The following is a 24,540-nucleotide window of genomic DNA, read 5'->3' on the forward strand; positions in this document are numbered from 1 at the left end:
GAAGATCGACATGTGACATACCGCGAAATTCAGGCAACTTTAGACATTGGCATGAGTCAAATACAAATAATCTTGCATGAACAATTAGGTGTAAAAAAGTTGTTTTCCCGATGGATACCGCGTTCGCTCTGTGAAGAGCAAAAAGCGGCTCGCGTTACTTGGTGCGTCAGAACTCTCGAAAGATTCCACGCAGGATCCTCAAATGCTGTATACAACATTGTATCAGGTGACGAATCCTGGATATACGCGTACGAACCCGAAACAAAAAAACAGTCACGAGTTTGGGTGTTCGAAAATGAGTTAAAGCCAACAAAAATTGTTCGTTCACGGAGTGTTGCAAAAAAAAATGGTGGCCACGTTTGTCTCCAAAACCGGCCATGTTACGACTATTCCTCTTGAGGGACAAAGAACGGTTAATGCAGAATGGTATGCTAGCATTTGTTTGCCACAGGTCGTTACTGAACTCCGTAAAGAGAACTGCAACCGCCGCATCATCCTCCATCACGACAATGCGAGTTCTCACACCGCGCACAGAACAAAAGAGTTTTTAGAGCAAGAAAACATAGAATTATTAGACCATCCGCCGTACAGCCCCGACCTAAGCCCTAATGATTTCTATACTTTCCCTAAAATAAAGAATAAATTGCGTGGACAGAGATTTTCATCACCTGAAGAAGCCGTGGACGCCTACAAAACGGCCATTTTGGAGACCCCAACTTCCGAATGGAATGGTTGCTTCAATGATTGGTTCCATCGTATGGAAAAATGTGTCAAATTTCGCGGAGAATAATACTTCGAAAAGCAATAAATACATTTTTAAATAGTAATGTTGTGTCACTTCGTTAATTTCCGAAATTTTCAGTGCCGCCTATGTACAAAACATTACATACATAATCATCGCCTTGGTCTTGACTATTTAAAGTGTGCTATGTTTCGTTTAGTTTGGTATTAAATAGCGCGTTAATGTTTAATATCCTTCCGAAGACTGCTCTTAAGTCAGACATCTATAAACTAAACTACATGTGAAACTACTGAATATAAACAAAACGCGTTTAATACATAGCAAATTTTTTGACTTAATTAACTTTTTGCATGAATTATATATGAAAGTCGACTTCTTGCTATTTCAGTCCTAAGTTGTACGTCTTAAAGGTGAGTTTGACTTGTTTAGATAAAAGAAATGAATATAATAAAATAAAAAGATATCAGAGAAATAAATGCATAAGGTTAATTTGTGAATGAATTTTAATGTTTCGATTCAAAAATTTACAAATTTTAATCAGTATTGTTTTCGCTTCATAGCTTTTACAAGACATGGACAATGTTGAATGCAAGATACGTCCCGGAAGACACAAATTGTGGTTTTTATTATATTATATCTATCTATATAATATATAAAAATGAATTACTGTTCGTTAGTCTCGCTGAAACTCGAGAACGGCTGGACCGATTTGGCTAATTTTGGTCTTGAATTATTTGTGGAAGTCCAGAGAAGGTTTAAAAGGTAGATAAATATGAAAATGCTCGGAATTAAATAAAAATAATAATTTTCGTCGGACGGATTCCTTTTCTTTGTTTTAAGCTTATTTTATACAAAAGCTCAGGTCTTTTATTTATCGATTGAGGCACTACGAAGTCGGCCGGGTCAGCTAGTTATTATTATAAAATTGCATATGCGGATAAGCGACCTCTAGAAGTTCAATTGTTTAATACGTTATAAAATACATTAATACTATTTCATTGTAAAAACCTTTACATTACATTAGGTACTTTAAAAAGAAAGCATTAAGTGTTGTATTTCATTTCTGGTAATGCGGTTGTGCAACGCGTGTTGTTTCATTGATTGATCCCGATACGTGGTCATTGAAAGTAAAATCGATACATCGTATTTTTAACCGACCGCTTTGTAATAAACATTTTAGAGTCAGTTCAGCCTAATGTTTGAGAAACATTATACCTGCATTGACTGATGCACATGTGACGTGGTTCAAACTAGGTATGTACATTTTCACGAATAGGTTTTACAATGAAAGAATATCGTCTTATGATAATGGATCTGTTAGACGGAATTGAGGAAAGATCTTTTTAAAAAAGATTTTAATAATGAAATAGATATACCAAGGCTTAAGACAACAATGACGGCAACCGTGCCGTATGGAATTAGGAATAGGACTGACTGAATAGGGAGGGGATTGTTCTCTAATAAAGGATCATAAGTGCTGATGCCATTCGGGTAAGGCGATGATGGAAGCAAAGGTAGGAACCAAAGGGTATCATAACAGATCGCAATCGCATTTAATCTTTTTTTTTTATTGCTTAGATGGTTGGACGAGCTCATAGCCCACCTGGTGTTAAGTGGTTACTGGAGCCCATAGACATCTACAACGTAAATGCGCCACCCACCTTGAGATATAAGGTCTAAGGTCTCAGTATAGTTACAACGGCTGCCCTACCCTTTAGACCGAAACGCATTACTGCTTCACGGCAGAAATAGGCAGGGTGGTGGTACCTACCCGCGCGGACTCACAAGAAGTCCTACCACCATCGCAAAATTCATTAGTGGACGAGTAGGTGCAATCTAAGAAGACAGCCGATATTCTAATATGACTGGTAGACTGGCAGTCTTTAGTCTTATGTCTCAAAATGGGTCTGACTGGCTCTTCAGTAACCACTTCTCACTGCGTGACTTTGTATGTTAAAGTAAGCTTGACCGATTTATTTTTTAAATTTACTTTTACATTTTATACTGCATTTCGTGGACACACCCTCAACTCAAGCCTGATTTTAACGAACCCAAAGGTGAAACTAGTTCAAGATAAAATCAAAAATACGGCGAGGCTAATGAGGGTGAATGACCGGCGGGGTTGCCGAAACACCTAAAAACTTTTAAATAACAAGAACAAAATAAATATGTCATTGTGTAGGTAGTTAACAAACTAAAGAAATACCCCTATATAGCAAATCGCAATAACAATTAAATATTTTTATTTCTAAGATGGGTGGACAAGCTCACGTCAAGTGGTCACCGAAGTCCATAGACATCTACAACGTAAATGCCGCCACTCACCACTCACCGTACTCAACAAATGTTCACGATTGACTTCCACGGTGAAGGAATAACATCGTGTAATAAAAATCAAACCCTCAAAATTATAATTTGCGTAATTACTGGTGGTAGGACCTCTTGTGAGTCCGCGCGGGTAGGTACCATCACCTTGCGTATTTCTGCCGTGAAGCAGTAATGCGTTTCGGTTTGAAGGGTGGAGCAGCCGTTGTAACTATACTTGAGACCTTAGAACTTGTATCTCAAGTTGAGTGGCGCATTTACGTTGTAGATGTCTATGAACTCCAGTAATCACTTAACATCAGGTGGGCTGTGAGCTCGTCCACCCATCTAAGCAATAAAAAAAAATGTTCGATATGATTCAAGTTTGTGGCCACTTCCATTCAGAACAGGTCTCTGGTATCGGCGTCAAGCCAGCTGTATTTATCGCGCGGTGTTCTGCCCGTCTACGCCAAAGGTTTCAGCTTATCAGTTACTTACGGCAGCTTGAGGATGTGAAGCATAAGTGCTACCACGTACTACCCTCTTGTCGTGCATCAGGTTCGTGTTCTGGTTCGCGGTAATGCTGCCACTGTAACAAAATGAGAGAATAATAATAATATAATAATAATAAAAATCATTTATTGCCTTTCACATCACAGAAAATAAAATGGAATACAAATAAAAGAAAAGAAAAAAAAAGAGAAAAAGGCAAAAGGAGGTGGCTCAGCTATTGCTGTTCGAGGTTGATAAATCGAACAGCGCTGATTTTCAGTCACCCCCGTTTCCCCCTGGTTCTTTGCGGGATTGAAGGCTAATTACGTGTGTACATACTCAGAATATGGTATAAATTAGTAAAACTAGTAAATAATAAAAATTTAAGAAAAAAAACAAAACAAAAATCAAATTAAATTGTGAACCCGAATACAAAACATAATAAGCACACAGTAACAACACCCCGTAGGCAGCCCACAACGAAACAACAAATAAAATAAAATAAAATAAAGCACGATAATACTATTACTAATACTGGCAAGCAGCACAACATTTACACGTGTACATTAAAAATAAATAAAAATAACTTTAATAAAAGGAAGTTTTCACAAGCAAGAATTAAACTAGTTACTATAAATACTATAAATTAAATTAGTTTTTGTGAATCCAAAAGAAATGTTTTTAAACGATTAATAAAGCCATGCTTTGTTACAATGTGACGAATAGGTGGTGGGAGATCGTTCCAGCAATGCGTAGCTGCGTATTTAAACGCTCCCCGAAAAGCAGCAGTTTTATATTTGGGCGTCAACAATGGCTTAACAGCAGCTCGTGAGCCATACCTGTACTGAGTGCTTCTCCAATCTAACTTCTCATACAAGTACCTAGGTTCATGTGTCGAAATCACTCCAAACAGTAAGACTGCTAAGTGCAACCTTCTTCTAGCTGCCATTTTCAATATATTGTGATCATTTAAATAGGGCGTTATGTGTCCTCTCACAGGAATGTCAAAGCAATACCTGGCACAGGCATTTTGAATGCGTTGTATTAATTTTTCAGTTCTCGAGAGTAAACAGGGACCATAAACAGTATCACAGTAATTTAATTTCGACAAAACTAGACTATCGATAAGCAACTTCCTAATGGGTACACTGACGTACTGTCTAAACGAGTACAGAATCTTCAGTCTGTAAAAACAAGTTCTTAAATTCTTTGTAATATGGGCCTCGAATCGCAATTCGGGATCAATTGTCAAACCCAAACTGCATGCTAACTCCACCCGATCAATTTCCTTACCCGAAACAGTCACCTTAGGATCGAGTGATAAAATCTTTGCTATCTGAGATTTACTGCCTAGTATCATGTATTTAGACTTAGAGGGGTTCAATACTAAGGAATTCTGTTCAGACCAAGAGACAATCCTCTGCAGATCCTCATTGATAAAACTGACAGCAGAAGGGGTATCTCCAACATCAAAAGAGTGGTATAATTGTACATCGTCAGCATAAACATGGTATTTACAATTCTTGAAACACTGAGTGATATCTGCACTGTACAAAATAAACAACAATGGTCCCAGGACAGAACCTTGGGGAACGCCTCTAGTAATCGGCTTAGAAGTAGAGGTTAGTTTAGTTCCATCTTCTTTCCGTATCTGTACAAATTGCGTTCTACTCGACATATAACTGCTAAACCATTGCACAGCATTATCAGAGAACCCATAGTGAGTTAATTTTGCTTCTGTATGTTTCTCAATCAATGACTTAATTTTGTCCGAATTTTGTTTATACCGTTTTACTATTATTTTAATTTTGTACAATTATATCGCATGGTTATTCAACAAATGTCTTTTTCTTTTAGTTTTACTAAATCATAAATTTTTGTTCATTTATATTGTGGTGGGTACATATATATACATACATCATACAACGCAAGATATTTGAGAGATGCCTGAATCTCGCTTACGACATTTTCAAGATAAGCTTGCTTATATACAAGTTCCGAACAACAACATTCGGACCGTCGGTCCACAGAGCAATATCACCCACTCGGTGAAAGATCTTCACTTTGTCGTTTAAGCCTCTCACAATATTTTATGGTTATTCAACAAATGTATTTTTTTAGTCTTAGTTTTAGAAATATATGAATGAATAATGAAATATTTCTATTCATGTTTAATACCATTCCATTTCTGTTTGTGTCAGACTCGTATTTTCAATGTTTATTTAAATTGTTCATTGTTACACGTCTATATTATTATTACTTACTTGTGATGTTTCATTGAAGAGGTATTATATTCTTGAAAGCAATTTTAATTTAAGATCCTTAAGAGCCTTGTGAAGGCTCAAGTGATCATATCTGGAGCTGATAGAAATTTTGCAATTTTTGCTGATTTATTTTTCGTGGACTGTCTTCCGCGATATGGGACATGACAAGTTATTCAGAGAGGAGTACCCATGGGCGTGGGCCCATACGGCCATTAGATTACACTTTCCGTACTTTTTTTTGGGTAAGTTTCACAAAAAAAAAGCATCAAATAATTGTAATGTAACATTATGTTATTACATTTACGAATTCAATTGATTTGTTGACCTGTAGCCGACAGACTTATAGGGGAATTGGGACGTTGGCCCTTTGCCTATGCGACCTCGTTCATTGAAAACAGTAACAAACATATAATTGGGCCAAATACAAATTAAATTTTAGAGGCGAGGCTTTCTATACACCACTGTATATATTTAACTTCATTTCAATTCCACACTACTACACAATGGCGCTATTAGATATATTTAGTTATATATTCGTTTTTTTTTAAGATATTCAATTGATTAGTTTAATGAAAAATATTTGCTTTCGATTTCATAAGACTAATTAATTGTACCACTAAATTTTTAACAATCGCTCACTATTTTCATCTATGCCTGGTAGGTACATTTCAATTCCGATGAATAGAATTTAAGATTTAAAATAGATGAATACATTACTCTATTCATATTTAATGTTAAAAGTGGAAAACATAGGAACTCCTATTCTTAAATTCTATAAATAATAAGTAATCAGCATATCAAAGTAATTTAATCTAAAAATGAAATTTTCACACATTTCTCTATTGATAATTACGTAGAATGTGTTTTAGTGAGATTGAATACTGAAAAAGCATCTTTATTCAATACAAAAGCTTATAAAAGGATACTTTGAAATTATAGTGCAGCGTTTTTTAATCATGATAAGAAAAACAGGTAAAGATAACTTGCTATTCGAAACTTGCTACTTTAAATAATAAGATTTAAATTGTTGTAGATTGTAAAGGAGGAATTAAAACTAATATTTATATTTAGACGCAACAGACAATCGATTGAAGTGAAACGGTTGCCGCGTCCTAAAAAATGATTCTATTTTCATAACTATCTATTCTACCCACATGTAATGAGTACGACACTAGTTCGTCAGTCAATAAAGCGCAACGATAAGGAAATTGCTACCGATATCGTTGTTTAGAAGGCGCGGTGACACTGCTACGAATCGATAGCACCGATAATAGAACCATTGTTTATGCACATAAATGCACAAACAATCAATATTATGAATGACAAGGATAGTTTAAAAGAGATCACGTACTTTTGCGGCTTCCCAGCGAGATTACTTATTCCGACAACGCCAGCGATTAGGGCTCTGACGCCACTGAACATTTCACCGGCGTTCGGTCGTTTTATTGGAACATTAGGACCACCGTTGGGCAGAATTTCTTCTCTTTTCTCAGGCACGCTTCGTTTTGCGCGAGATGTCAAGGCCTTCGGTTTGCTTGCGTAAGAATACACTATCTTCTCTCGCTCTTGTTTCGGATATAGGGTCTCCAATCCGAGTAAAGTTGCAACTTCTGGTGGCGGCAGTAGAAACGTTCCAGTCTTGACGGTCGTGATGAAACGAGGCTTATCGCTCTCGGAACCATTTTTTGATCTGCTCTTCTGCCCTGGTGAAGGACTCTTGTCGATCTTAGGAAATAGCTTCTTTCCATTTTCGGGGGGGATAATGTCGATTCTTGGGTGTGAATGGCTCAGTTTGCCGTTTGGCAGGTGTTCTTTCGTGCTGATGTTCGGATTGGATTGGTTAGATGAAGTTAGCATGCCGTTTCGTGGCTTGTAACGCGTCGGGCGGCGTAGGTTCGCTTGGAGTATTTCTTTATCTTTCAGCCTCCGAAGTTTGAAGTCGAGCGCTCTCGTGAACTTCGGATCGAGAATGGTCTGCGGCGCGACCGGTGCGGCCATGCTCCCCGTCATTCGCTCCCCCGTAGTGCCGTCGAGAGGCGAGCAATCCTCATCGCGCTGCAGCGGCTTCACAATGTTTACGTTCTTCGGCAACAACAGATTCTCGACGATCGTGACGTCACCGTCGGATCGCTCGACATCGTCGTGGTTGATGATCGTGAACGCGTCCGTTGCCTCATCGGTGAGTTGGCCGGGCGGCATCCTTGCGTCACATCGTTATCGGCTTACGCGTATACGTGTGCGCGTTCCGATGTGGCGGGTTTATTTGATTAGCGTGGCGCGCGGGGCCGCGTGGGGCGGCTGGTCGCGAGGCTCGCTAACGATTACTGAACCGCGACCGATGGCCGTCCGCCGTCCACCACCTACCACCGCCGACAGGTCATAACCGCCGCCACGCCACATTACTCGTACGACTTTTAGTTAAGTAACTGCGAGTAATGCGGAGTGTATGAACGCGCAGGCGCCCACGTGGACTTCGAAATGGTAAACAGATTTGTTGTGAAACGTCAACTTTTCGTTTGATTGATGGTTTAAATAATATTTGGCGAGGTGATCATAATAAATCTTTGAAGTGCTATTTCTTAACAGTGATTTCCTTCGTATAAGTCGACAAGGCCTTTGGTACTGGCCTGTGAGTATTTCCATTGGAGTGCTGAGAAGAGTTATTTGAAATCTTTTTGTTATCTCGTTTGTAGTACGACGGCATCAGCCATAAAAGCTGAGTTTTTCCGATTCGTCTAATTCTTTTTTTATTTTTTATTGCTTAGATGGGTGGACGAGTTCACAGCCCACCTGGTGTTAAGTGGTTACTGGAGCCCATAGACCAGAAATAGGCAGGACACGGCATAGGCACGGCAGGTTGTAGGACATTGTTTTATTTGGACGAAAAATATATTAACCTATCACATGACACTTCACCTTTGTCCTACAGTTAATAATAAAAAAAAAAGTCCTGCGGTATTGACAACTTTTGAACGTAGGACCAAGATGACATACCAGGCAATTTGTAGGACAATGTGGGTGGTAAACTATGCAAATGCTAGCTAACCAATAAAAATAAATCAGCTAGTTAGTAATTATTTTTCATGACCTTATTTATGATACATGTTGGAGAGGGGGGGCTCCCTAACAAAACCTTATATTTTGTAGGATAAATATTTTTTCACGTTATTTAGATAATTATCTCGATAATGAACAGAAAAAAAATCGATTACTAATAAAAAAAAAATATTCGTCAAAACAACATATTTCATCCCTATTATCTTAGTTATAAACCACAATCGAGAATTTTCGTACAAGAATTAGTGGGGCGTCTCATTGAAAGGAAGCTATTCTCGAACATTCAGCTTGATAGTCATTATTTTTACATTAAGTATTAGTACTACAACTTTTGAGCGTAGGACCAAGATGACATACCAGGCAATTTGTAGGACAATGTGGGTGGTAAACTATGCAAATGTTAGCTAACCAATAAAAATAAATCAGCTAGTTAGTAATTATTTTTCATAACCTTGTTTATGATACATGTTGGAGAGGGGGGACTCCCTAACAAAACCTTATATTTTATAGGACAAATAATTTTTCACATTATTTAGATAATTATCTCGATAATTAACAAAGAAAAATTCGGTTGGTAATAAATTTTTAAAATTCGTGAAATCAACATATTTTATTCTTCTACCCCTAGTAAGCAACCATTTACCAACGTTACTGTAAAGAAAAAAGTTGGGCGTCTAGTCAAAAGGAAGCTACTCACGAAAAATCAGCTTATTAGTAATAAATGATGAAAAGTGTACCAGGGATCCTGTACTATGTACCATGTAATGGAACGTGAAACGCTTAAAAACGTGGCAGCAAAAACGTCCTACAACTCTTTTTTTCTCCCTATCCTGGCAGAAAAGCTATGCCGGCGTTAATACTAGTTCTAGCAAGAACAGTGCATGGCAGAATCTACCACCGGATCGGAAATGCTACCCATTGAAAAGATCCGGCGAGAAACTCAGTGGTCTGTGTCTGTGGGTTAATTTAGTGACCGAAACCTTCGTCGCGAGCGACGGGTTCGACGAGAACGATGAACGGTGCTTGAGGTACCTAAAAGCACCGTTAGTGGATCAGGAGGATTCGAAATGACGTGGTCTTACCATTAGTTTTACGTTATCTTTACTAAGTTGTTGAGGCATTGCGTTCACTAGCATATATAGCTCATACTTAAACCTGGACAAAACAAACGCAGCTCCACTTGTCACGTAATGTCTTTTTTTTATTGAGTGTTTACTGGTGGCCCGGAGGCCTTTCCAGTTTCACAAGGACAGGTGGGCGAGCAAGGGCTCAGCCAGAAGAGGCGGGATTTGCTAACAGCTACTCGAACGGCTTCAAAGGAGATCCAACAAGTCAAGAGTAGCTGCTTTGTGCATTTCTAGAGATCCGTTCTGCCACGTACGATCCGGCTTTAGAATGAACTTCTCCACGATGCTTACTGAGCGCTATGACAGGTCCTTGCTCAAATTGAGATGAGTCCTCGGTGGTAGGCGGCAACTTAGCGATGGCATAGTATTCCTGATATCATGAGTTTTTTTTTTCCTATCTAAAATGATGGTCTAGAGAGACCATATCAGCGTAACCTTAACTGGTAGGTGAGCTCACGGGGTTCAAACCTGACGACGATGCTAACACGAACCCTAGCAAGAGCCGTGCTTCGCAGAATCTACTACCGGATCATAATACCGACCAGCTGAGAAGATCCGGAGAGAAACTCAACGGGCTGATGCTTAGGTTAGGTTGCACGTCGCACTCTTTGTCGAGTTCGACGAGCACGGTTACCGGGGTCTCTACTCCTAGTGCTAGAGCGGAAGGCGTCTAATGCAAGGGTTATTGGATCTGATGGATCCGTAAGGACGTGGTCACATCATGTATATAAACACGCTCGCTTTGTCTCCAATATTGACTGAATCTGATCGAATTCCAAATCTTGTTTCAACTAGTATTCGCTTAATAATCGAAATACGACCATAATCATGGATAACGCAAGAGTCACATTCGTTTAGATGTACTTACATTTTCTCTTTTGTTACGTTAATGAAATTTTATATTCTTTTTATTGTTAATAAATATGGCTTGTCAATAGTTAATTAATAAAAAGAAGAGAAAATGACGCACAACTGTTTTTGTCTATTTCTATTTAGCGTGATAAGATATATGAGTTCGCGGCAGATACAGGCAGGATTATTGGTAACTGCATGTAACTGCTCACAATACATCTCACCACCAGTAGAAGAATATTTATACAACAATAGACCTAACCTGTCCACTAAAGAAAACAATTTGGAGAGGTCAGTGATAGTCTTGTTTTCACAAATTTTAATTACACTAATAAATTGGCGAGGTTTTATATAAGACATTTTTTTTTCCAAGCATTTAACATAAAATTCATGTAAATTATTACTTAGAAAGAACTTTCCTTGAAGTTAATTTGCAGTTAAAAATAGCAGGAAGTGCGTCATTGTTCATGACGTGATTAGATTTAGGGGCTCACACAATAAAGATCGTTGTTTTATTTAGCAAGAACTGACATAGCTCGTAGAAATTGTATAATAGATATGTACGATGGTGGTAGGACCTCGGGTCCACACGGGTAGGTACCACCACCCTGCCTATTTTAGCCTTGAAGCAGTAATGCGTTTCGGTTTGAAGGGTGAGGCAGCCGTTGTAACTATACTTGAGGCCTTAGAATTTATATCTCAAGGTGGGTGGCGCATTTACGTTGTAGATGTCTATGGGCTCCAGTAACCACTTAACATCAGGTGGGCTGTGAGCTTGTCCACCCATCTAAGCAATAAAAAAAAAGCATCGTTTTAGTAATTACATGTCACAAATACGAGTGCTTTACGGTAAAAATCCAAACAACGAGTTTGATCAGCCTTTAACAGCTACGATCGTAGAGGGGCCTACGAAAACTTACGCATAACAAATTGGCTACAGTTAGTTGCGATAACAAAATGCGGCTCTCTATAAATAGTCCTTAAATTATGTACATATTCGTATAAGTGTTCTTCGCAAGTTACTTTGTAGAATGACTAAAGAGCCTAAAACTATTTGCACCGATTTGTATGTAAGTGTTAATAGAACTTGTAAGAGTATCTTTAATACATTTATACGCACACCAGAATATGTTATCTCACGTCATTTCGGATCCTCCCGATCCACTAACGGTGGTTTTAGGTACCCCAAGCACGGATCATCGTTCTGGTCGAACCCGTCACTTGCGACGAAGGGCTTGACGAGTAAATTAACCCACAGACACAGCCCACTGAGTTTCTCGCCGGATCTTCTCAGTGGGTCGCGTTTCCGATCCGGTGGTAGATTCTGCGAAGCACGGCTCTTGCTAGGGTTCGTGTTAGCATCGTCGTCAGGTTTGAACCCCGTGAGCTCACCTACCAGTTAAGGTTACGCTGATATGGTCTCTCTAGACCATCATTTTAGATAGGAAAAAAAAAACTCATGATATCAGGAATACTATGCCATCGCTAAGTTGCCGCCTACCACCGAGGACTCATCTCAATTTGAGCAAGGACCTGTCATAGCGCTCAGTAAGCATCGTGGAGAAGTTCATTCTAAAGCCGGATCGTACGTGGCAGAACGGATCTCTAGAAATGCACTGTGGGTGAACGCAGTAGATAGTATGGATGAATTCTGCATAACAACGTGTTTATAATCATGTCTAGGCCGCGTCTAAGTCTTAGAAAGCTGGCAGCTTAAGTTCTTAGCGGACTTATTTTGCTTAAGCTTAATTAGCGGACTTAATTTCGTTGCGTGTATTAACAGAATGGTCGAAAAATGTCATTAACACGATAATCACTGTGTTGATAAGACGAATAAATTACTTATTTCACGTTGGTTTTAATAACAAGGCTTAAGTATTTTCACACAATTTTTATTCGAATTAACTCGAATTACCACCACCCTGCCTATTTCTGCCGTGAAGCAGTAATGCGTTTCGCTTTGAAGGGTGGGGCCGCCGCTGTAACTATACTTGAGACCTTAGGACTTATATCTCAAGGGGGGCAGCGCATTTACGTCGTAGATGTCTATGGGCTCCAGTAACCACTTAGCCCTAGGTGGGCTGTGAGCTCGTCCACCCAGTTAAGCAACAAAAAAAAGTTAAAAAAAAAGTAGTCGAGAAACAAATGGAAGAAAATATAGATCAAGTGCTAGTTTAATGTATATCATTAAAACTGATAGTGTCCACGCCAGTACTTCACGCACAAGCGGGGACTACGAGGTCTGCGGGGGCGTCCAACTACCACCGCTGCATCAACGACTCGAGCGGCGAGGGCCGAACACATACAGCGCGACCCAACACGAATGGAACGATATAGAATCTCACGCGCGACTCGTGGCTGATATTTTAATTACCTTTTATAATACAGTCCACTTTATAATAAAACTTCAAGAATGATTAAACCTTTATTTTACTGAGCTATCGAACAGATAGCCAACTAAATATCGGATAAAAAAAAATACGCTTACGACTATACGACTATACGAATCTATTGGGGCTCTTACAGGAAGCGGATACCTGTCTATGGAGTAGGTCCATCCACGACTCTAACATTAGCCATTTTTTACCAGAATACCATAGAAAGGATATCAATAAAAAATATTCAATAAAATATAAGTTTGGTTTTATTTTACCAAATATATCGAAGGATGAAAAGGGTATTTGGTTGAAGCGACATTTTTGCAACCTTGCAGTAAAGCCATATAAACTCAAAAAGTATCATAACAAAAAAACTATTTCAGCTATTTGAATGGAGTAGTAAACTTGATCGAAGTTCAATTAAAAACATCGAACTGTTGATGTTAATAGAAAATAAAACGCACCTTTAATTATAAAGATAAATGTCGCGTAGTAAGTGAAAAGTATTTATCGGTTGTATTGAACCATTACGAATCAACAATATTCACAAAAAAAAAATGTGAGCTTAATTTTCACGACATTCTGTTGTTCATTCGTAGAAGTAATTTTTACTAAAGTTGTAAAGGTGAAAAGGTGTAACGTTCGTATTTCATTAGAAAACTTTATTTCAATTAAAATAAAACTGGAGGTTTCGCAACAACCCACAGTCATTCGGTAACGTGCAAACTTATTGTGGTTGGTACACTTCATTCACGGTTGTTTGCATAAGAGTTAGTGTATTGCGCAAACGAACGCTCTGATATCGTGGTCAATGAATGATAAAAAAAATGTTATTTTTCGTACGTTATTACAAAGTTAAGTCGTACACTGTGTGCATTACTAATAAAAATCTTACGTTACGGACGTTTTTTGCCGGTTAGGATACCCCTCCGCATCGTCCCATAAGGAACTTCGTTTCAAAAATATTTTATCATACATAATATGACTGAAACTTTTTACATACTGTCAGTATGATTCGAATTGCATTTATTTACTCTCTTTGTATGTTATATGCTCAATGACAGTCGCGCTAAAGACTATATTCCAGTAGCACGACGGAGCTAACACGCATTTTTTAGTTACAGAACCAAGGTCTCCACTAAAATCTAACCACCCGTATTCCTAATCAACAAAATCAATTCCAGTAACAACGCTACGTAACACATTTTTTATTACATCCAATTGTGGATTTCGTGCGGAAGTTGAGGTGTTCTGTAGCCATGACAACCGCCTTCGGGCGCGCTGACCCCACCGCCCGGTCAGCCAAGGTGAAGGCTGTACGTCCTCGCCACGCTAACGTCTCGCTTACGATCGGATGCGATAACAGCTCACGAAGGTGCTGTTACTTTACTCAAATTAAATAAAATTCTATTGTATTTTGAGGTTTTAATAACTTTTTTTTATTGCCCTTGTTGGCAGAGCATACGGCCCACCTGATGGTGAGTGGTTGCCGTCGCCCATGGACTTCAGCAATGGCAACGGCAGAGTCAAGCCGCCGCTTACCGTTAAATACTCTCCACAAGCCTCGTTTGAAGAAGGACAAGTCATAGCGCTCGGGAAACACCGTGGAGGGGAGCTCATTCCATAGCCGGATGGTACGTGGCAAAAAATATCTCTGGAAACGCACTGTGGATGAATGCAGTAGCTCCAGATGGTATGGATGAACTCTACTCCGGTGGCGGGCGGTGCGATGGTAAAAACGAGTGTAAAAAAAAAACGATGGTAAAAAGTTTTCTTTGATGGTGTTCTTGTAGTGAATACACACACACACACACACACTGGATACAAGCGCTGATCACGGGACAACAACGTGAAAGTCGCCACTGTAGGACGTTATTTATAACTAGGACGAATGAATACCTGTGTCTGTTAACTGCCAATTATACGGGCATTCTTCCCGTAACTGTCACGCGCGCCCCCGATGCGTCAAGTGCTTAGGCGATCACGCCACGGCCCTCTGCACTCGCGATCAAAAAACCGCGACGGAACCGCCTAGCTGCGTCCTGTGTCGAACACAGGGTCACCCCGCAAATTACCGCGGATGCCCCCGAGCCCCGAAAATAAATCGCCGCGTCGCCCGCCAAAACCGCCTCCGAGCTTCCGGCCCAGACATCAAAGCCTCGGCACCCTCTGTGTCGCAGGCTAAGCCAGCGTTCGTTCCGGCGCCGGTGCCCAGTGTCTCGGCCTGGGCGAAACCGCTGCCGTACATGAACACGGCTACAACTCCCTCCTCCGCGATTCGTCCCGCCCCCGCGACTCGTCCCTCTCCCGCGACTTGCCCTCCGACCGCGTCCGACAATCTCGCTTTAGCGATCGACTTCTTTCAGTCGATCAACTTTGAGCGCGTTAACGCTTTGGGCGACGCCATTCGCTCTGCCTCCACTGCACAACACTTTATCGCCGTTGTGCAAGAATACGCCGACGTATACGCGTCATTAAATACGTACGTCCTCCCCTCACTCCGCCGGTAATTAATGGCGTATATAAGTAGAATAAAGCCCCTATCCGTAACGATAGGATTTTTTAACGCTTACGGTCTCGCAAATCAGCGTGATCAGGTTTCTGACTTTTTGCGTGATCATCAAATTGATATCTTTTTAGTGCAGGAGACCCTACTTAAGCCCGCGCGCCGTGACCCTAAAATCGCGAACTATAACATGGTCAGGAACGACAGGCTCTCTGCTCGTGGTGGTGGTACCGTCATTTACTATAGAAGAGCCCTGCATTGCGTCCCACTCGATCCTCCCGCGCTCGCTAATATCGAAGCATCAGTGTGCCGAATCTCACTGACGGGACACGCGCCGATCGTTATCGCGTCCGTTTATCTTCCACCGGATAAGATCGTTCTAAGCAGTGATATCGAGGCGCTGCTCGGCATGGGGAGCTCTGTCATTCTGGCGGGCGACCTAAATTGTAAACACATCAGGTGGAACTCACACACCACAACCCCGAATGGCAGGCGGCTTGACGCGTTAGTCGATAATCTCGCCTTCGATATCGTCGCTCCGCTAATCCCGACTCACTACCCGCTAAATATCGCGCATCGCCCGGATATACTCGACATAGCGTTATTAAAAAACGTAACTCTGCGCTTACACTCGATCGAAGTAGTTTCAGAGTTAGATTCAGACCACCGTCCCGTCCTTATGAAGCTCGGTCGCGCTCCCGATTCCGTTCCCGTCACGAGGACTGTGGTGGATTGGCACACGCTGGGCATCAGCCTGGCTGAATCTGATCCACCATCGCTACCGTTTAGCCCGGACTCTACCCCGTCTCCTCAGGATACCGCTGAAGCCATAGACATCTTAACGTCACACATCACCTCGACATTAGATAGGGCATCGAAACAAGTTGTAGCGGAGGACTTCCTTCACCGCTTCAAATTGTCCGACGATATTAGGGGACTCCTTAGAGCTAAGAACGCTTCGATACGCGCCTACGACAGGTATCCTACCGCGGAAAATCGTATTCGAATGCGTGCCCTACAACGCGACGTAAAGTCTCGCATCGCCGAAGTCCGAGATGCCAGATGGTCTGATTTCTTAGAAGGACTCGCGCCCTCCCAAAGGTCTTACTACCGCTTAGCTCGTACTCTCAAATCGGATACGGTAGTAACTATGCCCCCCCTCGTAGGCCCCTCAGGCCGACTCACGGCGTTCGATGATGACGAAAAAGCAGAGCTGCTGGCCGATACATTGCAAACCCAGTGTACGCCCAGCACTCAATCCGTGGACCCTGTTCATGTAGAATTAGTAGACAGTGAGGTAGAACGCAGAGCCTCCTTGCCACCCTCTGATGCGTTATCACCCGTCACCCCGATGGAAGTTAAAGACTTGATCAAAGACCTACGTCCTCGCAAGGCTCCCGGTTCCGACGGTATATCCAATCGCGTTATTAAACTTCTACCCGTCCAACTCATCGTGATGTTGGCATCTATTTTCAATGCCGCTATGGCGAACTGTATCTTTCCCGCGGTGTGGAAAGAAGCGGACGTTATCGGCATACATAAACCCGGTAAACCAAAAAATCATCCGACGAGCTACCGCCCGATCAGCCTCCTCATGTCTCTAGGCAAACTGTATGAGCGTCTGCTCTACAAACGCCTCAGAGACTTCGTCTCATCCAAGGGCATTCTCATCGATGAACAATTCGGATTCCGTACAAATCACTCATGCGTTCAACAGGTGCACCGCCTCACGGAGCACATTCTTATGGGGCTTAATCGACCAAAACCGTTATACACGGGAGCTCTCTTCTTCGACGTCGCAAAAGCGTTCGACAAAGTCTGGCACAACGGTTTGATTTTCAAACTATTCAACATGGGTGTGCCGGATAGTCTCGTGCTCATCATACGGGACTTCTTGTCGAACCGCTCTTTTCGATATCGAGTCGAGGGAACCCGCTCCTCCCCACGACCTCTTACAGCTGGAGTCCCGCAAGGCTCTGTCCTCTCACCCCTCCTATTTAGCTTATTCGTTAACGATATTCCCCGGTCGCCGCCGACCCATTTAGCTTTATTCGCCGACGACACGACTGTTTACTATTCCAGTAGAAACAAGTCCCTAATCGCGAAGAAGCTTCAGAGCGCAGCCCTAGCCCTAGGACAGTGGTTCCGAAAATGGCGCATAGACATCAACCCAGCGAAAAGTACTGCGGTGCTATTTCAGAGGGGAAGCTCCACACGGATTTCCTCCCGTATTAGGAGGAGGAATCTCACACCCCCGATTACTCTCTTTAGTCAATCCATACCCTGGGCCAGGAAGGTCAAGTACCTGGGCGTTACCCTGGATGCATCGATGACATTCCGCCCGCATATAAAATCAGTCCGTGACCGTGCCGCGTTTATTCTCGGTAGACTCTACCCCATCATTTGTAAGCGGAGTAAAATGTCCCTTCGGAACAAGGTGACACTTTACAAAACTTGCATAAGGCCCGTCATGACTTACGCGAGTGTGGTGTTCCCCGCTTTTGCAGGTTAGCCGTCGGAGCTCCGTGGTTCGTGAGGAACGTTGACCTACACGACGACCTGGGCCTCGAATCTATACAGAAATACATGAAGTCAGCGTCGGAACGGTACTTCGATAAGGCTATGCGTCATGATAATCGCCTTATCGTAGCCGCCGCTGACTACTCCCCGAATCCTGATCATGCAGGAGCCAGTCACCGTCGACGCCCTAGACACGTCCTTACGGATCCATCAGATCCAATAACCTTCGCACTAGACGCCTTCAGCTCTGGGAGCAGGCTTAGGGACCTCGGTAACCGTACTCGTCGAACTCGACAAAGAGTTCGCCGTGCAACCTAACCCATGAATCAGCTCGCTGAGTTTCTCGCCGGATCTTCTCAGCGGGTCGCGATTCCGATCCGGTAGTAGATTCATTCGCGAAGCAGCTACTCTTGAGTTGTTAGGTCTCCTTCGGAGGCGCTCGGGTAGCTGTTAGCAAATCCCACCCCTCCTGGCTGAGCCTTTGCTCGCCCACCTGTCCTGGTGAAACTGGAAAGGCCTCCGGGCCACCAGTAATCCTTCAATCATAAAAAAATAAAAAAAAAAAAAAAAAAAACCTGTGTCTGTGCCTGGCTTACAGAACACACCGCTGTACCATGTAAATTTTTTTATTGCCTTTGTAGGCAGACGAGCATACGGCCCACTTGATGGTAAGTGGTTACCTTCACTCATGGATGTCAGCAATGCCAGGGGCAGAGCCAAAACGCTGCTTACCATAACTAAGCCGCTGCCTACCATAGCCAAACCGCTCACACTCATAAGCTAAGCCGTGCGAGAGAGAGATGGGCAGACTTTTCATGATGCGCATACAGTACGACGTCACGCCGCGCGCTTATTCACAAACACTACACAAGCGCAACGTGTGACTGTTTGAACGCGAGCTACATGAAAGGCGAAGTAAGGGGAGGTAGGTTTTATTTTCGTTACGGAATTTCTTGATTCGATCGCAGCGCTCAAAGCCCGCGATAAAAGCTATGCAATAGCTTAAAAATACAGTCTATTTTTGTAAGTTCCTTTTGGCGAAATTTTGTTTTTATTCATAATAAACACAACTTTTTAGTTTTTTTTGTCATTATGTTCTTCAGGGTTTAAGGTCTAAAGACGACGAAAAAAAATTTTTGTATTGAATGAATATTGAATGAGTTTAAGGCTCACTTACGGTGATGACGGATAAGCCCATAGGACATGACTTTTTTTTTCTTGCTTAGATGGTTGGACAAGCGCACAACCCACCTGGTCTTAAGTGGTTACTGGAGCCCATAGACATCTACAAGGTAAATGCGCCGTCCACCTTGAGATATAAGTTCTAAGGTCTCAGAATAATTACAACAGCTGCCCCGCACTTCAAACCGAAACGCATTACTGCTTCACGGCAGATATGGGCGGTGGTGGTACCTACCCGTACGGACTCACATTAAGAGGTCATACCACCAGTAATTACGCAAATTATAATTTTGCGGGTTTAATTTTTATTACACGATATTATTCCTTCACCGAAGGCTGCTATCATCTTCAGACATGAGCTCTAACACCCTAAGTCTCAATTTTATATTATAAAGGACTAGCGACCCGCCCTCGCTTCGCTTCGGAAACATTAAAACGCACATGAAACCAAAAAAATAAATAAAAAAAAATTTAAAAAAGTAGCCTATGTTCATTAGGGACAATGTCGGCTTCTAATGGAAAAAGAATTTTTCTAATCGGTCCAGTAGTTTCGGAGCCTATTCGAAACAAACAAACAAATCTTTCCTCTTTATAATATTAGTATAGATTCCTCATTCGGTTCACATGAAATAAGATATTTTTCGTAACTAAGTATTTTAACGCACATAGCTTGCGAAGCGTTGCATTGCACTGGAACAAAGCATTAACTTGGTTATCGCAGCCATTTCACTGTCTACATCTGATTGCTTGATGAGCCGAAATCGATTGGCGATGCTCGGTGTTTTCCCAGCTACATTTTTTCCCCTCGTCGACTACAGCTTTTAAAGATATATTATTCACGATTAATGTAATGCAAGTCCGAATATCGAAATCGATATCAAAATTTCGAATCTTTCGTATGATCGAATTTCAAATCTTTTTTAACTAGTGAAATCTTCCAATGAGAATTGGTAGTACTCCCACTCAGTCATTAGTACTACCCATTGACAATGAAAATTTCGGGAGAGAAATGCTAACCATAAATTGAGGTCCTCTGAACTTAATCCTCCGACACATTCACATTCTCAAGGCGTGCTCTCCTTCCGCTTCAAACAGGCCCTCTCGAGGCATGGCTGCTGCGGGAGGCACTGTTACCTCCTAGGTCTGCGGTAGAGAACCACATCCAGGTTGCCCCTAGCCTGGGAACTGATGACGATAAGCATGCGCTCGAGGCGTACCCACGTTGGGAAAACTAGCGGCGAGATCTCATCGCGGTGCTGAGGTGGAACCTCTCCTTGCGGGCTGTCGTCGCTCGCATGGTAAAGGACCACAATTCGTGGGAGACTATTGGAGGCTATGTTTTACGACCTGGTTATGGTGCTCCGTGAGGCTGAGGAGCTCTCTTCGGCTCTTCGGGTGGGCAGCGCAGGCGCGAAGCTCCCGTTCAGCTCCCGTAAGGATCGTCGGATTACCGACTACGTAGTCAGATTACAGCGTTAGAAAAAAAAGGTGATCTACATTCAATGAATCACAAACGCGACTCATTTCCATTAAGCAACACGCAATTCTCAATTGAAGTTCTAGTATAGCATATGAAATATATCGTATATTTGTATAATGTATTCTGTAAAATAATGACTTGGTGATTATAGTATGACGTCAGCGTTTCATGCTCAAAATTACTAGTACATTTAACATGTTAATAGTTTTGCTTTGACCTTGTAGAGTTCTTCGACTGGACCGGAGGGGACTTGCCTGTTTTTATTCGAAATTATCAATCAGATCTAGTATTTAGCCTTGGGTCAGCGCATGGCCGAAAGAAGACGGCAGAAATAGGGACCTACCTCTGGGGAATCAAGACAACCCAAAGCACCAGTTTTACACATAAGGAACAGTGAGATATTTTTGTTGTCACCGAAAACAAGCTATGGTATGCGATGGTAGGCGTATGGCTCAACACAACTTAGTAAGTTTAGTCAAAAAGCTCCTCGTCCAACATTATGTGTGTAAATACTTGAAGCTACGGCAATTAAAAGTAGACTTTTGGTACTAAGTTAAAAATGTGTCTGGTAAATTATTAAATTAGTTTGATACTGCATTTGATTTTTTTAGTTTGAAAAATGATATCTCAATTGTATTGTATAACAATCTTGGCGAATTATATGTATTATATGACCTTGTAAGGTCTTTTGGCATGTACTCGCCGAGAGAATCCTATAAAGTTCTTATCCTATCCTATCAAGCCTACAGCGTTCTCGGTCACTGTCCTTCTACTTTCTAGTTTAATTGCTCGATTTTGATTTCCCGTGCATTCATAGTATCTCGTGGTATTTGCACTTTTTGCAATTTACGCTCACTACGCTGTGATTATTGAGCCTGTATAATTGTTCCATTACGTTCTAAGTCTACCTAGAAGACATCGTAACAAGAAATTCATTCATTTCTTTCGAAGCTTAACCCTCAATTCACATTCCTATACTGATTCGGCCTTAAATGCCAACAGGCGGCCTGCTATTTGTTTTATTTTTATTTTTTTATTGTTTAGTTGGGTGGACGAGCTCACAGCCCACCTGGTATTAAGTGGTTATTGGAGCCCATAGACATATATAACTTAAATGCGCCACCCACCTGTATAACCTGATATAATTTGTAAGGTCTCAGTAGAGTTACAACAGCTGCCCTACCCTTCAAACCGAAACGTATCACTGCTTCACGGCAGAAATAGGCAGGGTGGTGGTACCTACCCGTGCGGACTCACAAGAGGTCCTACCACCGGTAATTATTACGCAAATTATAATTTTGCGGGTTTGATTTTTATTACACGATGTTATTCCTTCACCGTGGAAGTCAATCGTGAACACTTGTTGAGTACGTATTTCATTAGAAAAATTGGTACCCGCCTGCGGGATTCGAACACCGGTGCATCGCTCGATACTAATGCACCGGACGTCTTATCCTTTAGGCCACGACGACTTCAATTATGTATTTGCACTTTTTGCGGTGTTCGCTCACTACGCTATTATTATTGAGCTTGTATAATTGTTCGATCATGTTCTAAGTCTACCTAGAAGGCACCGTAACAGGACATTCATTCGATTCGATATTCCTATAATGTTTTTTTTTTATGATTGAAAGATTACTCGTGACCCTGAGGCCTTTCCAGTTTCACCATTACAGGTGGGCGAGCAAGGGCTCAGCCAAGAGGGGTGGGACTTGCTAACAGCTGCTCGAGCGCCTCCGAAGGAGACCTACTTAACAACTCAAGAGCCGCTGCTTCGCGAATGATTCTACTACCGGATCGGAATTCCTATAATGTATCAGCTTTAAATGCCAACTGACGGTCTTTTGAATTAATCTACAACTTGAATGATACACGATGTGCCAATACTATACACCCTAGTCTACTGGAACACACTGAACAAACTTTACAGACGCAAAGCTCACCATGACGGGTTCCTCTTCAGCTTGGTGTTGTTGTAGAGGGCCCTGGGAGCGCTAGCATACGTGAACGGGCCCTTGCTTCTCTGAGGCCCTTCCACCAGGACCGAGCGAACTGATACGCTCATTTCTTGCGAAGACTAGCCAGTAACACTCCTCGATGAGAGCCAGGAGCACGCAGCACATCAGACACTTCCGCACCTCGATGAAAAGCAACATTTATTAGCTAGAGCTACAAAGGCTGTTAATGCTGTTATAGCCAGAATTTGTCGAAACCCCATTAGGAAGCAAAAGATCTGACGCGCGAAATGAAGATTCCCGCTAGGACTCTGTCGCATATTATAAAACTAGCGACCCGCCCTCGCTTCGCTTCAGAAACCGTCATTTATTATTGATTTTTCCACTATTTAATGGATGTTATTATACATATTAACCTTCCTCTTCAATTACTCTATCTATTAAAAAAAACCACATCAAAATCCGTTGCGTAGTTTTAAAGATTTAAGCATACATAGGGACAGATATAGGGACAGAAAAAGCGACTTTGTTTTATACTATGTAGTGACAAGACCTGAAGCTCGGTGGTTATCGTCGATATACAGGACATGCTCTAAACCAATCTTAACAATTAAAGAGAGTGGATCGATCAAAACGCGATAAACGCGAAAGGCACAGAAATATCCTCTTTACCGATTAAAAAATTTTTACGATTGAAGAACTCTACAATAAGCAAATTGATAAAGTGTATGCTCACACAGTTCTAAAAAAGCTGATCAAGTCGTCGGAAAGATACAACGTGGTCGTCATCTTGCGTCAGTGATGGTTTGGTGGGGCGTGTCTTTTCAAGGAGTCATAAAACTACATTTTTGTGGAGTGAAAACTTCAGCCAAAAAGTATCAAGATACAGTCTTGGATCATGTTGTGAAACCTCTCAGCTAATGGTATAAAATTAAGTGTTTGGTTCACTTTGGTCACACACCTTCAGGAAGGCAATCGGGCTCTTAAATCATTAATAATCAGACGATTATTAATTTTGTATTATTCATTGAAACATCTCACAAGATAATCGCGAGTCCAACCGGGGGGCGGTACTCTGCCCCGAACCAAATACAAAAAAGGCCTCGATAAATTAACATCTTACCTTTTTAATTAAGTGATTTCTATATTTCTGCTAAATAAACTAGTGCGGTGTCTTCAGTTGTTGTCTGTCGTGGACATTACGTGTGTGACACTGTGTGACCGGCTTCGCTTTGGTTGGATTTGTTGTGAGAGCACGTTCACAAATCGATTCGGCTGACATTTGATGTCAAATTATTGTAAAGCTATTATTATTGCCTGTGGCATTAGCTAGTAATGAGTTTTGTGGGAGGAGGATTTAAGTTGAAATGTTTTTTGTGAAATGTTATCGAAGCCATAGACATCTACAACGTAATAGCCGCCACCGACCTTGAGATATGAGTTCTAAGATCTCCGTTTTTACAGTACAACGGCTGCCCCACCCTTCAAACCGAAACGCATTACTGCTTCACGGCAGAAATAGGCAGGATGGTGGTACCTACCCGTGCGGACTCACAAGACGACTTACCACCAAAACTTAGTTTCTTATAATATAGTTTAAGTTCTTATAATATAGTTCCTAATAATCATAGATTCTTTTAAGTTTATTTTTGTAACATGAGATCGAAATTTCAATGTATTG

At 41.6% G+C, this 24,540-nt stretch overlaps 1 protein-coding gene across 3 annotated transcripts in view; it reads right to left on the reverse strand.

Annotated features, from left to right (window-relative positions):
- Positions 1–24,540, reverse strand: part of LOC101746463 (radial spoke head protein 3 homolog) — a 40,700-nt gene that overhangs the window by 15,668 nt on the left and 492 nt on the right. Inside the window, exons 1-3 of one of the 3 annotated variants that reach the window (XM_021346730.3) lie at positions 23,983–24,133; positions 22,848–23,042; positions 3,545–3,635 (exon numbers count right to left, since the gene is read on the reverse strand). In XM_021346730.3, the coding sequence (XP_021202405.2) occupies positions 3,545–3,635; positions 22,848–22,969 (213 nt within the window). In that variant the 5' untranslated portion in view covers positions 22,970–23,042; positions 23,983–24,133. Of the gene's footprint in view, positions 1–3,544; positions 3,636–7,153; positions 8,172–22,847; positions 23,043–23,982; positions 24,134–24,540 lie in introns of those variants that run through there. The other 2 variants (XM_062675073.1, XM_004924264.5) reach the window with 2 other exon arrangements.

This window comes from Bombyx mori, chromosome 22 (genome assembly GCF_030269925.1).
Source record: "Bombyx mori chromosome 22, ASM3026992v2".
In the NCBI taxonomy this organism is placed as follows: Eukaryota; Metazoa; Arthropoda; class Insecta; order Lepidoptera; family Bombycidae; genus Bombyx; species Bombyx mori.